Source organism: Choloepus didactylus, chromosome X, assembly GCF_015220235.1.
Source record: "Choloepus didactylus isolate mChoDid1 chromosome X, mChoDid1.pri, whole genome shotgun sequence".
NCBI classification, from domain to species: domain Eukaryota; kingdom Metazoa; phylum Chordata; class Mammalia; order Pilosa; family Megalonychidae; genus Choloepus; species Choloepus didactylus.
In genome coordinates this window covers 57,286,346-57,305,501 of record NC_051334.1, presented here as the reverse complement: position 1 = coordinate 57,305,501, position 19,156 = coordinate 57,286,346, and the positions used below count along the sequence as shown (strand labels likewise).

General features: G+C 37.6%; 1 protein-coding gene across 1 annotated transcript in view; it reads left to right on the top strand.

The window, feature by feature from the left end:
• The window catches only part of LOC119522157 (serine/threonine-protein kinase WNK3-like), a 185,664-nt gene that overhangs the window by 142,169 nt on the left and 24,339 nt on the right, over positions 1–19,156 (top strand). The window contains exons 14-15 of the mRNA XM_037820811.1: positions 907–1,041; positions 1,399–2,336. Coding sequence (XP_037676739.1) covers positions 907–1,041; positions 1,399–2,336 — 1,073 coding nt within the window. The remainder of the gene's footprint in view (positions 1–906; positions 1,042–1,398; positions 2,337–19,156) is intronic.

Sequence of the window (19,156 nt, the reverse complement as noted above, 5' to 3'; positions counted from 1 at the left end):
TCTAAAATTGTCTCGTATTTTAATAGTCATATCTTGATTTCATTCTACCAGTGATAAGCTTTAACCTGCTCTGATCACTAGGTTTTTATAAATCAGAAAGTGGATAAACGTCCAGGAACAAGATGGGGCCTTCTGTTTTTCTTTTCTGACTACTTTATCTCTCCATTCTTCTCAGCTCTTGTCATGAGTATATTAGGATTATCTGGGAGGGGAAGAAGAGCCATAGATAAATGCCGACCTCTGAATGATTTATAGCAATGTGAAGAGGCAGAAGGTGGTGTGAGAGTAGTGGGACCAAAGTCCATTAACTTGAAATTCTGTTTGACTGTGTTAAGATGCCTGGGTCCTGTATCTTATTTTCTGGTTAGTAGAAGTCTGGCAAGTTTCTGACTGACAAAGTAAGATTAAGTTTAAAAGAGAATTACTTATTTGAGTAAGCTTATAAAGTAGGAGTAAAGATGTAGGGATTTATTTTATTTTTTAAGTTATCATATAGTAAAATTGAATAAATTTTTTTTCTTTTGGTGTATAGTTCTATGAATTTTAATACTTGTATAGATTTGTGCAATCTCTACCATAATCAGGATATAGAAGAAAAGATGTAGGTTTTAATGGAAAAAGTGTTTTTCATTTTTCAAAAAAGAATGCTTTGCTTCTAATTGCTATTCATACAGTGTTTATTTCAGTGAAATCTGAAATCCTACTCTAAAGATATCTTGTGCTTGGTTCTCTAGACTATCTTTCAGGGTTGGGAGGCCTTCTCATAAATTACATGCATCCTGGTGCTGTTGGAAATGGAGATACAAGGCAAATTGGTGTTTTAAACTGATTGTCTTAGTTAACAAGGTGAAAAAAAATTGACAATTGCTTAACAGTGTATTGATTTTTTGTTAATTTTTTCTACAGATGAATCTGCTCCTCAGTCATCCCCAGTTGGTCGTTGGCGATTCTGTATCAATCAGACAATAAGAAATCGCGAGACTCAGTCTCCTTCTCTTCAGCATTCCTTGTCTACAGTTCCTGGGCTACATCCACTTTCTAGTAAGCTTTAATTCTCTGGTAGCTTTATCCAGACTTGGAGGAGTGGGCATGCATAATGTTTACCATATCTGTAATTTGGTTTCATGGGTATTTTATGTTTATGATAATTTTCATAAGCATTTATGAAGATGTTAATATTAAGGTATAACTTTAACCATTTTTATTTAATATTTATGATAAAAGAAAAATATTTTCATTGACATATGGAATTTTCTATATTTTGAGTCTTATTTACAAGAGTACTTTCACACAGGTTCTCATTTGCCCCTTGCTCCTCCTATCCTTTGTGGATTTTGGTACTAGTCCATACTTTGTACTTATAAATACATGCTTAGCCATTCTTTGTTATTGTTCTAGGTCCAAGAAATGCAAGTAATAAGGAAATACCACATGACACACCGCTCACTATAGAAAGTAATCCATGTCAACGTTCACTTTTGACCTCTAAATCAGAATACAAGGATTTAGTTGATGATAAGATTTCTGAATATGCTAGTGTAGAAACTGAACAGCCAGCTATACTTTATCAAGTGGAAGATGACAGGCAGATAATGGCACCAGTTACTAGTAGTTCCAGTTGTATTGCTACTTCAGTTCATGCATTTCCAGTTGAATGTGAGGGACTCACCAATCAAGCAGGCATACCTGTGCATCCGTATCACCAAGCTGCCAGTCAGGCTGATGTACTTATGGTTCATCCTGGCGAGTCAATTGAGATTTCTGGTAACTCTCTTACAACTCTGGCATTTATGTCTGACCAAAAGCTTCAATCCTTATCAGTGCAGCAGCCAACTATGGATGCAGAGTTTATATCACAAGAAGGAGAAACAACAGTGAACACTGAAGCAAGTCCTCCCAAGACAGCCATTCCCCCTCAGACCCCAGGCCTGGAACCAGCTACCCTTGTACACACCACTATCCTGGAATCAGATGGGGAAAGACCTCCAAAACTGGAATTTGCAGATAACCGAATTAAAACTCTGGATGAAAAATTAAGAAACTTGCTCTATCAGGAGCATAGCATATCTAGCATCTATCCTGAGAGTCAGAAGGATACCCAGAACATAGACTCTCCATTTTCTTCCTCTGCTGAAGATACATTCTCCTGCCCAGTTCCAGAAGTCATAGCCACCAGTCACTGTGGAATTCAAGATAGTCCTACACAATCCCCTAATTTTCAGCAGACAGGCTCTAAGATTCTGTCCAATGTGGCTGAGAGTCAGCCTGCTAACATATCAGTGTTCAAAAGGGACCTGAATGTGATAACTTCTGTACCCAGTGAACTCTGTTTGCATGTAAGTATCATTCTTTCTAACCAATTCCTTATCCTTTGCATATGCTTTTAAAGAAATGCCCTCTTTTCTAAAACTCTGTCCTTTGAAATACACAAGATTAATTAAGAGGGCCATAACTTAAGCCCAGAACTGCTCAGTAGAGATGGCAGAACTGCCTTTGGTAAGGGAGCCCTCTGGTGAATGAGCTAGGAACTTCGGAGCAGTCTATACTTATTGTGTTAATGACAAGAAAGAAACTGATATATTCATTGTTGTAGTGGGTAGAACTAACTTTTAGATTTCCACTAAAAAATGCCTGCTATCAGTTTTCTTTTTTCAATTTTATGACTTTAACTTAATCATGTTTATTGGGGGGGGGGCTGTCCAGTTATTTGAAAAATAGAAAAAGAAAATAAAAGTCATCTATAATACCTTGACTTTGTTTTTAAGTTATGTAATATAGGAACTTTAATTTCCCTTTTCTACCCCTTCAAATCAAATCACAGAGGTAACCACTGTTAATTTGTTGCTTATGCCTTCCTGGCTTTTCTTAACGCAGATCTAACTATATACCCAATAACTTTTTTTGATAAAAATAGGATTATTATGTACATATTGATCTGCAACTTGATATTTTTATTGTTAAATATATCACAGACATCTTTCTAAATCTTCACAACTCTATCTCTTTATGATGATGAGGAGGATGATGATAATGGTATAACTTGTATACGCTTGTACATAAAGTAAAACCCATCCCACTCCTACCCCAAACCCACAGATATAGCAGTTAATAAATATTTCCAGAGATGGTTTTAGGGAATATTCAAACATTTATATAGCTTTATTTCTTCATATATATGTGTGTGTGTGTGTGTGTATATATATATATATATATATATATATATATATTTTCTGTTTTTATGGATAAATATTATATATTTATATAGATATACCTCTTTGTATTTATTTGTGCTATCCTTCATTTTAATTTATTCACTTTTTATGTTATGAGCATCTGTCCATCACATCCATTTACCTTACTTAACATTTTTTTAAAATTCATTTTATTGAGATATATTCACATACCATTAAGTCATACAAAACAAAGCATACATTTGATTGTTCACAGTACCATTACATAGTTGTGTATTCATCACCAAAATCAATCCCTGACACCTTCATTACCACACACACAAAAATAACAAGAATAATAATTAAAGTGAAAAAGAGCAATTAAAGTAAAAAAGAACACTGGGTGCCTTTGTTTGTTTGTTTGTTTCCTTCCCCCATTTTTCTACTCATCCATCCATAAACTAGACAAAGGGGAGTGTGGTCCATATGGCTTTCCCAATCACATTGTCACCCCTCATAAGCTACATTTTTATACAATCGTCTTCAAGATTCATGGGTTCCTGGTTGTAGTTTGATAGTTTCAGGTATTTACTGTTAGCTACTCCAATTCATTAGAACCTAAAAAGGGTTGTCTATATTGTGCATAAGAGTGCCCACCAGACTGAACTCTCGGCTCCTTTTGGAATCTCTCTGTCACTGTAGCTTATTTCATTTCCTTTCACATCCCCCTTTTGGTCAAGAAGATGTTCTCCATCCCACGATGCCGGGTCTACATTCCTCCTCAAGAGTCATATTCCACATTGCCAGGGAGATTCACTCCCCTGGGTGTCTGATACCACTTAGAAGGGAGGGCAGTGATTTCACCTGCCTAGTTGGCTTAGGTAGAGAGAGAGGGCCACATCTGAGCAACAAAGAGGTATTCGGGAGGAGGCTCTTAGGCACAATTATAGGGAGGCCTAGCTTCTCCTTTGCAGTAACAGTCTTCCCAAGGGCAAGTCCTGTGGTAGAGGGCTCAACCCATCAAACCACCAGTCCCCTATGTCTGTGAGCACATTAGCAACTATCGAGGTGGGGAAGCCCAATACCCCTGCATTCTCTACCAGCTCCTCAACGGGGCTCTGCATATTTTTTTCATTGTTTTTTTTTTTTTTAATTAGCTATTAAAAAAAAAAATCAACTATATAAAAACTAAACTAAACTAAAATAAAATAAATTTTAAAAGGCATACAATAAAAAAATATTTCAAACAGACCATAACAAGGGAGTAAGAAAAAGGCAACTAACCTAAGATAAAGTAGTTATCTTAGGTAAAGTAGTTACCTCCAACATGTTCCTACTCTATCCCAAGAAAGTAACCTAATATAGCAACATTTCTGTGAACTTGTTCCTACTATACCCATCAGAAATTAACAGACCATAGTCATTCCTGGGCATTTTCAGAACATTAAATTTACCCACGATAGCTTATCTGTTCTTATTGGGTTATCGTTCCCCCTTCCTTAATTGCTCTCTATTGCTAGTTCCCCTACATTCTACATTATAAACCATTTGTTTTACATTTTTCAAAGTTCACATTAGTGGTAGCATATAATATTTCTCTTTTTGTGCCTGGCTTATTTCACTCAGCATTATGTCTTCAAGGTTCATCCATGTTGTCATATGTTTCACGACATCGTTCCTTCTTACTGCCGTGTAGTATTCCATCGTGTGTATATACCACATTTTCTTTATCCACTCATGTGTTGAAGGACATTTGGGTTGTTTCCATCTCTTGGCAATTGTGAATAATGCTGCTATGAATTTCTGTATAAGGTGTGAGATAGTGGTCCTCTTCCATTCTTTTGGGTATGGATAGCCAGTTCTCTCAGCACCATTTATTGAAGAGGCTGCTCTGTCCATTTGAGTTGGATAGAACTTCCATCACAATGTTGAGTAACAATGGTGACAGTGGGCATCCTTGTCTTATTCCAGATCTTGGAGGGAAAGCTTTCAGTCCTTCCCCACTGAGTATGATGTTAGCTGTGGGTTTTTCATTTATTCCCTTTATCATGTTGAGAAATTTCCCTTCTATTCCCATCTTCTGAAGTGTTTTCCTCAAGAAAGGGTGCTGAATTTTGTCAAATGCCTTTTCTGAATCAATTGAGATGATCATGTGGTTCCCCTTTGATTTACTGATTTGTATTACATTAATTGATTTTCTTTTGTTGAACCAGCCTTGCATATCTGGAATAAATCTCACTTGGTGATGGTGTATAATTCTTTTACTGTGCTGCTGGATTCAATTTGCAAGTATTTTGTTGAGGAGTTTTGCATCTATATTCATTAGAGAGATTGGTATATAATTTTCTTTTCTTATAGTATCTTTGTCTGTTTTTGGTATTAGGGTGATGTTGGTTTCACAGAACGAGTTAGGTAGCTTTCCCTCTTCTTCAATTTTTTTGAAGAGTTTGAGCAGGATTGGTACTATTTTTTTCCTGAATGCTTGGTAGAATTGACATGTGAAGTCATCTGGTCCTGGGCTTTTCCTTCTTGGGAGATTTTGATGACTAATTCAATCTCTTTACTTGAGATTGGTTTGTTGAGGTCATCTATTTTTTTCTCAAGTCAATGTTGGTTTTTCATGCTTTTCTAGGAAGTTGTCCTTTTCACATATGTTGTCTGTTTATTAGCATATAGTTGCTCATATTATGTTCTCATTATCTCCTTTATTTCTGTGGGTTCAGTAGTTATGTCCCCTCTCTTATTTCAGATTTTATTTTTTGCATCATCTCTCTCTCTTTTGTTATCCTAGCTAAGGGTTCATTGATTTTATTAATTTCTCAAAGAACTAACTTCTGATTTTGTTGATTCTCTCTATTGTTCTCATGTTCTCAATTTCATTTATTTCTGCTCTAATCTTTGTTATTTCTTTCCTTCTGTTTGCTTTGGGGTTAGTTTGCTGTTCTTTCTCTAGTTCTTCCAGTTCAACAGTTATTTCCTTGATTTTTGCTCTTTCTTCTTTTTTAATATAGGCATTTTGGGAAATAAATTTCCCTCTCAGCACCACCTTTGCTGCATCTCATAAGTTTTGATATGTTGTGTTTTCATTTTCATTTGCCTCAAGATATTTACTGATTTCTCTTCTAATTTCCTCCCTGACCCACTTGTTAAGAGTGTGTTGTTTAGCCTCCATATATTTGTGAATTTTCTGACCTTCTGCCTGTCATTGATTTCCAACTTCATTCCATTATGATATGAGAAAATATTTTGTATAATTTCAATATTTTTATATTTATTGAGACTTGCTTTGTGAAACAACATGTGGTCTATACTGGAGAATGATCCATGAGCACTTGAGAAAAATGTGTGTCCTGCTATTGTGGGATGTAATGTTCTCTAATGTCTGTTAAGTCTAGTTCATTTATCATTGTATTCCAAAGCTCTCTTTCCTTATGGATCCCTGTCTAGATGTTCTATCCATTGATGAGGGTGGTGTATTAACATCTCCAACTATTATTGTAGAGGTGTCTTCTTCTCCCTTCAGTGTTGTCAGTGTGTGCCTCATGTATTTTGGGGCATTCTTGCTTGGTGTATAAATATTTATGTTTATGTCTTCTTGATGAATTGTCCCTTTTATTAATACATAGTGTTCTTTTTCTCTTTTTATTGTTTTATATTTGATGTGTAATTTGTCTGATATCAGTATAGCTACCTCTGCTCTTTTCTGATTGATGTTTGTGTGCAATATCTTTTTCCAGTGTTTCACTTTCAACCTATTTTTGTCCTTGGGTCTAACATGGGTCTCTTTTAGATAGTGTATAGATGGTCCTGTTTTTAATCCATTCTGCCAGTCTATGTGTTTTGATTTGGGAGTTTAATCCATTAACATTTAATGTTATTACTTTTGTCTACCATTTTGTCTTTTGAATTTTATGTCATACTTATTTCTTTCTCTCTCTCTCTTTTTATCCTTACTGATCATCTTCATTTTGACACTCTTCTCCAAACCTCTCTCTCCTGTCTTTTCCTATCTGCCGGTAGTGCTCCCTTTAGTACTTCTTGTAGAGCAGGTCTCTTGTTCATAGTCTCTCAGTGTCTGTTTCTCCAAAAATATTTTCAACTCTCCCTCATTTTTTGAAGGACAGTTTTTCTGGATATAGATTAATTGGTTTGCAGTTTTTCTTTATCAGTATGTGAAATATATCATACCACTGCCTTCTCACCTCCACGGTTTCTGCTGAGAAATCTGCACACAGTCTTATCAAGCTTCCCTTATATGTGATGGATCACTTTTCTCTTGCTGCTTTCAGAATTCTCTTGTCTTTGGCATTTGACAATCTGATTAATAAGTGTTTTGGAGTAGGTCTATTTGGATCTCTTCTGTTTTAGGTACACTGCATTCTTGGATATGTAATTTTATGTCTTTCATAAGAGATGGGAAATTTTCAGTGTTTATTTCCTCTATTATTGTTTCTGTCCCTTTCCCTTCTTCTTCTGGGACAGCCATGACATGAATTTATGTACTTCATATTTTCATTCAATTCCCTGAGATCCTACTCATATTTTTCCATTCTTTTCCTTATCTGTTCTTTTGTGTGTAGGATTTCAGGCACCTGTCCTCTAGTTCACCAATCCTTTCTTCTGCCTCATCAAATTTGCTTTTGTAAGTTTCCATTGTTTTTTCAGCTCTTCTATTATGCCTTTAATTCCCATAAGTTCTGACATTTGTTTTCTCAAACTTTTGAGTTCTTCCTTATGTTCACCCAATGTCTTCTTTATATCCCTCATCTCTTTTGCTGCATCTTCCCTCATTTCATTGATTTGATTTTTGAATTGATTTAGCATGTTTGTTTGAACACCTTTAATTAGTTGTTTCAACTCCTGTATCTTGTCTGAAGTGTTTTTTTTTTCCTTTGATCGGGCCATATCTTCATTTTTCCTGGCAAGACTTGTAATTTTTGGTTGGTGTCTAGGCATCTGCTTTCCTTGATTGGTTTATTCTAGTGGTCATTTTCCCTCTTTTACCTAGAGTTTTCTTGTTGATTGGCTTTGTTCTCTATCTGTTCTTTGGTGTTTAGTTCAACTTATTCTACACCTCTAGCATAGCTTCTCTTTACCTAATCAGAATTTTTCAGCTCTTTTTATTCTGATTCTTGCCTTGCCTATATGTCTCTCTCACTGACCAGTTTTCAGATTAGCTCTGCCCCCCAGTCTCCACCCAAAACCATGTACCCACATCAGCCTGCCTCTGGGGGTTTTGCACTGGGCAGCACAGCAAGGTCTCTGCATGTAGGTAAAACATGTCTGCTGTCTCCCAGTGGACCAGTGGGCCTGGGATAATATGTCTGGAGAGATTCTGAGAAGTCCGGAAATTTTCTTGCACTTTCCGTTCTACCCAGTAGATGGAATTGTTCAGTGACTTATTCATCCTCAGAAGGTGTTTACCTTCTGGATCTGAAGCTGCATATGAATATGTGGGGCTTATTTATCTCCTGGAGCCAAGAGGCTGCATCTAACTGGGTGGGGCTGAATTACCTCCTGGTGCCCCTGCTGTGTCTGACTGGGCAGGGCTGAAGCTGAGGGGTTCTTGTGCCCTCACTTTGCTGGGCAAAATCTGACTCAATGTGGGGCTGTGTCTCCCACTCTCTCTGTGGCAGAGGACTCCCCAGTTGCCACAGTTTACAACCATCCCACAGGCAAGGATCAGGCCACCAGCTACTATGTTCCTCAAGGGTGGGGGAGGGACTTTCAGACCCAGAACTGGAACAGTCTCAGCCCATGTTTTCTCAGACTCTTCATCCCTCACTGATCTGAGTCTTGAAATGTCCTCTCCATCCCCCTGTTCTCCAAATGGTGGGGATATGTCTCAGTTCTGGAGAGATTTATAGTCTGTGTCCCCAGTGGGAGACGAGAAGAATCCTGACTGCTGTTTCTTTGCTCCCCCTGTGTTGCATGAGACCAAGTGATGGTGAGCAGGGAGGTCCAGCTGGTCCAGATGGAGTTTTCCTACCTGATATTTTTCTTTTTCTTCAATTCAGCATTTGTGGGGTCTTTCTCTAGTATGTACCCTCCTCCAGAGTTCTGAACAAGTCAGGGTTATCCCTCTTTTTTGCTGAATATCTGGGGAGAAGTTTTCAGTAGCTGTTTATGTCACCATGTTGATGACATCACCCAATATATAGCATTTTAATATAGAAAATAATTACTACAAATATCATTTCAGTTGATCAGCATAATTTGAGTCTGTTAAAAGTATAATGAATCCATATGGAAAAAGGTAGGGGAAAATAGAATATTTAAAACTAGTTGTTATAATTATGTAGGTAAATATAACAAACAGTATATTTTTCTTTTTTCTTAACTGATTTAAAAGAAAATTGCATAAAACTCTAATTATAAAACTTAATTGCTGGACTTAAGCCTTTAGATATGTAATATATGACAAAATAGTAAAAAGGAGAGAGGAGAAAATAATTTAACAAAAACTTCATAATACCATCTAATATTTAGTAAATGTTTAGACTTCTGTGAAAGTCCCAGAGGGTGATGCAGAGAGGGAAGTGCAGGAATTCTAAGCTATTTAGAAACTATATGATCTTTAAACAGCCTGATCTCAGGGGTGGTGGAGGAGACTGAGATTATCCCCTGCTTTCAAGGGATACCTCTGGGTCCATCAGTGTTCCTGATCTACTACTAACTGGGTGATGGAGAGGGTTTCAGAGGGCCTTTTTCCAAGGTGGAAAGCCCCCTGGAGTGGTAAACTTGTAATGCTCTCTTACCTAGCCCCCTGCCCTGTGGTATCACCACAGCAGTCTTGGTCAGTGTGTGGGGTAAAATTGTCAGGGTATGACGAATGGCCACAAAGTCTGGCTTTGGAAAAAATTACACAAATGGGACAGAAGAGTTCCCCCACTCTGTTCCACAAATTCAACCTGTTTTAAAATGCATTTAGTCAATATGAATTAAAATTATAATGGCACTCTCACTGGATAGTGCACTCAGGAGGTTTCCTGGCTGGTATCAACCCAGTCACTTAGTAACCTTGGATGGTCACCTTTCTGCAATTGTCTATAAAAGGCAAAGACTGGAGGATTAGAACAGAGCTAAAATCCCTACCACTTCTAATAAACAAGTCTAAATACTCATTCCCCAGCACTCCCACAGCTCCCTAAGAACATTCATTACCATCAAAATTGAATTGAAAGGAATTAGCCCATACTTAGTATTTTTTCTTTTTTTCCTCTTAAAGAATTATGAAATTAGAGAACTTGAACGTTGAATAGGGCCTCAAGAAGAAAATGGGAGCAGCAGTAGAGTAGACTTCTCCCTCTCTGTGTGAGGAAATTGTGTGTCCCCAGATCAAAGAGGCAAGAGAGGGTCATCAGCACCCATTTTTGGATAAGGAGTCAGAGGATGTTAGAAGAAAGCAAAAGGCCCTTTTTGCCACTCAGACCAATTATGACATTTTCTTCTGCCAGTCCCAGTCTCTTGTTATTGAACTTTGTCCTTAAATAGTGCTTCCCCAATATACCTTCTCTTGTTCCAGACTGTGCTCCCTATAAAATTGCTCTCAATTGCTCCCCTGCACACGTCCTTCTTTCAGACTGAAGGCATTCTCACTACAGGGGCAGATGCATATTTGGGCATAGGCTCATCCACAAAAGTCTTCCCACTCCAGCCAATCTTTCCATGGGTAGTACAGCCAAACCATTTGTACAATGTGAGAGCTCTTTTTCCATCAAGGCTTCCACTGAAAAGACAAAAAGACCCCCTGTTGCCTTTTTGCTTTTGTTTTATTGATTTGTTTCCAAACAAAAACTCCCCTTTCCTTCTTCTGCCATTCCCCAGAAACTTCTCATTTACTTTCTATTTCTGCAAATTTGTTATTTCTAATCTCTTTTAAGTGACAGCATACAAGATCTGTCTTTATGTGCCTTGCTTATTTCATAGAGCATAAGGTTTTCAAGGTTATTCCATGTTGCAGCATGTCTTATAACTTCATTCTTTCTTATGGTCAAATAATATTCTGTTGTGTGTATGTATCACATTTTGTTTATCCATTCATTTGTTGATGGACACTTGCATTCTTTCCAACTTATACTATTGTGAACAATTGCTGCTATAAACATTGGTGTACAAGAATCTTTTGGAGATCCTGTTCTCACTTTCTTTGGTTATATACCTAGAAGTGGAATTGCTGTGTATATGGTAATTCTATACTTATCTTTTTGAGCAACTACCATATTGCTTTCTGCAGTGGCCGCTCCATTTTAAATTCCCACCACCAATGCACTAAAATTCCTATTTCTCTGCATCCACTCCAACACTTATCTCCATTTTGAAAATAATAGCCACTCTTCTGGTTTTGAAGTGGTATCCCATTTTGGTTTTTTTTAAATACAGTTTTATTGAGATATATTCACATACCCTACAATCATCCACAGTGTACAATTATTCACAGTACCATCATGCAGTTTTGCATTCATTACCAGAATCAATTTTTGAACATTTTCCTTTCTCCAAAAAAAAAAAAATAAAAATAAAAGTAAAAACAAACAGCTAAAACATTCCATCACCCTCATCCCAATCTATTTTTCATTTAACTTTCCCATTGTGGTTTTGATTTGCATTTCCCTAATGGGTTATGATGTTGAACATTTTTTTCATATGGTTATTGGCTGTATACCTTCTCTGGAGAAATGTCTGCCCAAGTCCTTGCCCATTTTAAAATTGAGTTATTTGTCTTTTTTTTGTTACATTGTAAAAGTTCTTTATACATTCTGGGTATTAAGTCCTTATCCAACACATGGTTTGCAGTGATTTTCTCCCATTCTGTAAGTTGTCTTTTGACTTTCTTGATAAATTCCTTTGATGCAAAAAGATTCTAATTTTAATGAAATAAAATTTGTCTATTATTTCTTTTTTTGTGCATGCTCTTGGTGTCATATCTAAGAACCCATTGCTAGTCATGAAGATTTACCCCTATATTATTGTTTAAGAGTTTTCTAGTTTCAGCTCTTTTATTTAGATCATTGATCCATTTCAGTCGATTTTTAAAATTTAGTGTGAGGTAGTGGTACCCCTTCAATCTTTAAATGTGGATATTCAGTTTTCCCAGAACCAATTGTTGAAGAAACTATTCTTCCTCATTACATATACTTAGCACCCTTATTGAAAATTAATTAGCCATAGATAGGTGGGTCTCTTTCTGAACTTTCAATTCTGTTCCATTGGTCCATCCTTATGCTAGTACCACACTGTTTTGATTACTGTGCTTTGTAGTACCATTTGAAATTGGGAAGTGTGAGTCCTTCAACTTTGATCTTTTTCAAAATTGTTTTGCATATTCAGGGCCTCTATCCCCTATGAATTTGAGGAACAGTTTTTCTATTTATGCAAAAAAGGCTGCTGAAATTTTTACAAGTATTGAATTTTATCTGCAGATTGCTTTGCATAATATTGATATCTTACCAATAATAACTTCCAATCCATGAAAAAGTGATGTTTTGCCATTTATTTGTGCTTTCTTTAATTTCTTTCAGCAGTGTTTTGTAGTTTTCAGTGTACATTCTTGGCTAAATTTATTCCTAGATATTTTATTCTTTTAGATGCTATTGTAAATAGAATTGATTCTTAATTTCCTCTTCACATTGTTCATTGTTTCCTCTTTGCAGAACACAATGGATTTTTGTGTGCTGATCTTGTACTTTGCCACTTTGCTGAACTCATTTATTAGCTCCAATTTAGATACCTTTTATTTCTATATCTTTCCTAATTTCTCAGGTTAGAACTCCTAGTAAAATGTTGAATAGCAATGGTGAAAGTGACCATCTTCATATTGTTCCTGATCATAGGGAAACTTTTAAGTATTTTACCATTGAGTATGACATTAGCTGTGGGTTTTTCATAAATTACTTTCATCATGTTGAGAAAGTCAATTTCTATTCCTAGATTTCAGAGTGTTTTAATTAGGAAAGAGTGCTGGATTTTGTCAAATGCCTTTTCTGTGTCTATTGAAATAATGATGTATTTTTTCCTTCATTCTCTTAATGTGGTGTATTACATTAACTGATTTTCTTGTGTTGAACCATCCTTGCATACCATGGATAAAATCCACTTGGCCATGGTGCATAATTATTTTAATGTGCTGTTGACTTTGATTTGCAACTATTTTGTGTAGGTTTTGTACATCTGTATTCATAAGAGAAATTGGTCTGTATTTTTCTTTTCTTGTAGCATGTTTATCCAGCTTTGGTGTTATGGTGATGTTGGCATCATAGAATTAGGTAGTTCCCTCTTTCCCTCCTCTTCAATTTTTTGGAAGATTTGGGCAAGATTGGTATTAATTCTTTGAATGATTTGTAGAATTCACCTGCAAAGCCATATGGCCCTGGGTTTTATTTCTTGCAAGCTTTTTGAAGACCATTTCAATCTCTTTACTTGTGATTGGGTTGCTGAGGTCTTTGTGTTCTTCTAGAGTCAGTGTAGGTTGTCAGTGTGTTTCTAGGAAATTGTCCATTTCATCCAAGTTGTCTAGTTTATTGGCACACAGTTGTTCATAGTATCCTTTTATGAGCCTTTGTATTTCTGTGGGGCAGTAGAAATGCCACTCTCTCTTTTCTGATTTTATTTATTTGCATCTTCTCTCTTTTTTCTTTGTCAGTTTAGCAAAGGGTTGTCAGTTTTATTGATTTTCTCAAAGAACCATCTTCTGGTTTTCTTGATTCTCTCTATTGTTTTTATTCTCAAATTCATTTACAATCTTTGTTGTTGCTTTCCTTCTGCTTGCTTTGGGATTAGTTTTCTGTTCTTTTTCTAGTTACTCCAGGCAGGCAGTTAGGTCTTCAAATTTAGCTCTTTCTTCTTTTGTAATGTAGGCAATTAGGGCTATAAATTTCCCTCCAGCTCTGCCTTCATTGAATCCCATTAGTTGTTTAATTCAGTTTTTTTGAGATATATTCACATACCCTACAGTCATCCACAGTGTACAATCAATTGTTCAGAGTACCATCATATAGTTATTCACTCATCACCCCAATCTATTTTTGAACATTTTCCTTACTCCAAAAATAAAAAATAAAAATAAAAGTAAAAAAGAATACCTAAAGCATTCCATTCCTCCATCCCACCCTATTTTTCACTTAGTTTTTGTCCCCATTTTTCTACTCATGTGTCCATACACTGGATAAAGGGAGTGTGAGCCACAAGGTTTTCACAATCACACAGTCACACCATGTAAGCTACATAGTTATACAATCATCTTCAAGAATCAAGACTACTGGGTTGCAGTTTGGCAGTTTCAGACATTTCCTTCCAGCTAGTCCAATACATAAAAACTAAAATGGATATCTATATAGTGCATAAGAATGCCCTCTAGAGTGACATCTCAACTCCATTTGAAATCTCTCAGCCACTGAAACTTTATTTCATTTCATTTCCCTTCCTCCTCTTGGTCAAGAAGATTTTCTCAACCCCCTGATGCTGGGTCCAGGCTCATCCCTGGGAGTCAGGTCCCTCACTGCCAGGAAGATTTACACCCCTGGGAGTCATGTCCCATATAGGGGGGAGGGCAGTGAATTTACCTGCCAAGTAGAATTAGAGAGAGAGAGGCCACATCTGGGCAACAAAGAGGTTCTCTGGGGGAGATGCTTAGGTAGAATTATAAGTAGGCTTGCCTCTCCTTTGCAGTAACAAGCTTCATAAGGGTAAGTTCCAAGATCAGTGGCTCAGCATATTAAATTGGTACTCCTCAATGTTTATGAGAATATCAGTATTAACTAAAGTGGGAAAGTCTAGCATTTCCACATTTTTCCCTAGTTCCTCAGGGGGGCCCTACAAATACATTTTTTTTTTAATCTTCATTTTATTGAGATATATTCACATACCGCGCAGTCATACAAAACAAATCATACATTCAATTGTTCACAGTACCATTACATAGTTGTACATTCATCACCTAAATCAATCCCTGACACCTTCATTAGCACACACACAAAAATACCAAGAATAATAATTAAAGTGAAAAAGAGCAATTGAAGTAAAAAAGAACACTGGGTACCTTTAGTTTGTTTGTTTCCGTCCCCTATTTTTCTACTCACCCATCCATAAACTAGACAAAGTGGAGTGTGGTCCTTATGGCTTTCCCAATCCCATTGTCACCCCTCATAAGCTACATTTTTATACAATTGTCTTTGAGATTCATGGGTTCTGGGTTGTAGTTTGATAGTTTCAGGTATCCACCACCAGCTACCCCAATTCTTTAGAACCTAAAAACGGTTGTCTAAATTGTGCGTAAGAGTGCCCAACAGAGTGACCTCTCGGCTCCTTTTGGAATCTCTCTGCCACTGAAGCTTATTTCATTTCCTTTCACATCCCCCTTTTGGTCAAGAAGATGTTCTCCGTCCTACGATGCCAGGTCTACATTCCTCCCCGGGAGTCATATTCCACGTTGCCAGGGAGATTCATTCCCCTGGGTGTCTGATCCCACGTAGGGGAGAGGGCAGTGATTTCACCTTTCAAGTTGGCTTAGCTAGAGAGAGAGGGCCACATCTGAGCAACAAAGAGGCATTCAGGAGGGGGCTCTTAGGCACAATTATAGGGAGGCCTAGCCTCTCCTTTGCAGCAACCGTCTTCCCAAGGGCAAAACCTATGGTAGAGGGCTCAACCCACCAAACCACCAGTTCCCTATGTCTGTGGTCATGTCAGCAACCATCGACGTGGGGCAGGCCAACACCCCTGCATTCTCCACAGGCTCCTCAAGGGGGCACTACACATTTTTTTCCTTGTTTTTCTTTTTTTTTTTTTTTTTAATCTTCATTTTATTGAGATATATTCACATACCACGCAGTCATACAAAACAAATCGTACTTTCGATTGTTTACAGTACCATTACATAGTGGTACATTCATCACCCAAATCAATCCGTGACACCTTCATTAGCACACACACAAAAATAAGAAGAATAATAATTAGAGCGAAAAAGAGCAATTGAAGTAAAAAAGAACACTGGGTACCTTTGTATGTTTGTTTCCTTCCCCTATTTTTCTACTCATCCATCCATAAACTAGACAAAGTGGAATGTGGTCCTTATGGCTTTCCCAATCCCATTGTCACCCCTCATAAGCTACATTTTTATACAACTGTCTTCGAGATTCATGGGTTCTGGGTTGTAGTTTGATAGTTTCAGGTATCCACCACCAGCTACCCCAATTCTTTAGAACCTAAAAAGGGTTGTCTAAAGTGTGCTTAAGAGTGCCCACCAGAGTGACCTCTCGGCTCCGTTTGGAATCTCTCTGCCACTGAAGCTTATTTCATTTCCTTTCAATTCCCCCTTTTGGTCAAGAAGATGTTCTCCGTCCCACGATGCCAGGTCTACATTCCTCCCCGGGAGTCATATTCCACGTTGCCAGGGAGATTCACTCCCCTGGGTGTCTGATCCCACGTAGAGGGGAGGGCAGTGATTTCACCTTTCACGTTGGCTTAGCTAGAGAGACAGGGCCACATCTGAGCAACAAAGAGGCACTCGGGAGGAGGCTCTTAGGCACGACCATATGGAGGCCTAGCTTCTCCTTTGCAGCAACCGTCTTCCCAAGGGTAAAACCTGTCGTAGAGGGCTCAACCCATCAAACCACCAGTCCCCTATGTCTGTGGTCATCTTAGCAACCATGGAGGTGGGGTAGGCGAATACCCCTGCATTCTCCACAGGCTCCTCAAGGGGGCACTACATCTTTTTTTTTTTCCTTGTTTTCCTCTCTCTCTTTTTTTTTTTAACTTTCCCTTCTTTTTTAAATCAACTGTATGAAAAAGAAGTTAAAAAGAAAACAAACATACAATAAAAGAACATTTCAAAGAGACCATAACAAGGGAGTAAGAAAAAGACAACTAACCTAAGATAACTGCTTAACTTCCAACCTGTTCCTACTTTACCCCAAGAAAGTTACCTAATATAGCAACATTTCTGTGAACTTTTTCCTACTATAGCCATCAGAAATTAACAGACCATAGTCATTCCTGGGCATCCCCAGAACGTTAAATAGCTTATCTGTTCTTCTTGGATTATTGTTCCCCCTTCCTTAATTGCTCTCTACTGCTAGTTCCCCTACATTCTACATTATAAACCATTTGTTTTACATTTTTCAAAGTTCACATTAGTGGTAGCATATAATATTTCTCTTTTTGTGCCTGGCTTATTCCACTCAGCATTATGTCTTCAAGGTTCATCCATGTTGTCATATGTTTCACGAGATCGTTCCTTCTTACTGCCGCGTAGTATTCCATCGTGTGTATATACCACATTTTCTTCATCCACTCATCTGTTGAAGGACATTTGGGTTGTTTCCATCTCTTGGCAATTGTGAATAATGCTGCTATGAACATTGGCATGCAGATATCTGTTCGTGTCACTGCTTTCCGATCTTCCGGGTATATACCGAGAAGTGCAATCGCTGGATCGAATGGTAAGTCTATTTCTAGTTTTCTAAGGAACTGCCAGACTGACTTCCAGAGTGGCTGAACCATTATACCGTCCCACCAACAATGAATAAGAGTTCCAGTTTCTCCACATCCCCTCCAGCATTTGTAGTTTCCTGTTTGTTTAATGGCAGCCATTCTAATCGGTGTTAGATGGTATGTCATTGTGGTCTTAATTTGTGTCTCTCTAATAGCTAGTGAAGCTGAACATTTTTTCATGTGTTTCTTGGCCATTTGTATTTCCTCTTCAGAGAACTGTCTTTTCATATCTTTTGCCCATTTTATAATTGGGCTGTCTGTACTATTGTCATCGAGTTGTAGGATTTCTTTATATATGCAAGATATCAGTCTTTTGTCAGATACATGGTTTCCAAAAATTTTTTCCCATTGAGTTTGCTGCCCCTTTACCTTTTTTTTTTTTTTTGTTCAGTGCTTATATTTATTTATTTTTTTATTATTTTTTTTTAATCTTCATTTTATTGAGATATATTCACATACCACGCAGTCATACAAAACAAATCGTACTTTCGATTGTTTACAGTACCATTACATAGTGGTACATTCATCACCCAAATCAATCCCTGCCACCTTCATTAGCACACACACAAAAATTACAAGAATAGTAATTAGAGTGAAAAAGAGCAATTGAAGTAAAAAAGAACACTGGGTACCTTTGTCTGTTTGTTTCCTTCCCCTATTTTTCTACTCATCCATCCCTAAACTAGACAAAGTGGAGTGTGGTCCTTATGGCTTTCTCAATCCCATTGTCACCCCTCATAAGCTACATTTTTTTTTTTTAATCTTCATTTTATTGAGATATATTCACATACCACGCAGTCATACAAAACAGATCGTACTTTCGATTGTTTACAGTACCATTACATAGTGGTACATTCATCACCCAAATCAATCCCTGACACCTTCATTAGCACACACACAAAAATAACAAGAATAATAATTAGAGTGAAAAAGAGCAATTGAAGTAAAAAAGAACCCTGGGTACCTTTGTCTGTTTCCTTCCCCTGTTTTTCTGCTCATCCTTCCATAAACTAGACAAAGTGGAGTGTGGTCCTTATGGCTTTCCCAATCCCATTGTCACCCCTCATAAGCTACATTTTTATACAACTGTCTTCGAGATTCATGGGTTCTGGGTTGTAGTTTGATAGTTTCAGGTATCCACCACCAGCTACCCCAATTCTTTAGAACCTAAATAGGGTTGTCTAAAGTGTGCGTAAGAGTGCCCACCAGAGTGACCTCTCGGCTCCTTTTGGAATCTCTCTGCCCCTGAAGCTTATTTCATTTCCTTTCACTTCCCCTTTTGGTCAAGAAGATGTTCTCCGTCCCACGATGCCAGGTCTACATTCCTCCCCGGGAGTCATATTCCATGTTGCCAGGGAGATTCACTCCCCTGGGTGTCTGATCCCACGTAGGGGGGAGGGCAGTGATTTCACCTTTCAAGTTGGCTTAGCTAGAGAGACAGGGCCACATGTGAGCAACAAAGAGGCATACGGGAGGAGGCTCTTAGGCACAACCATAGG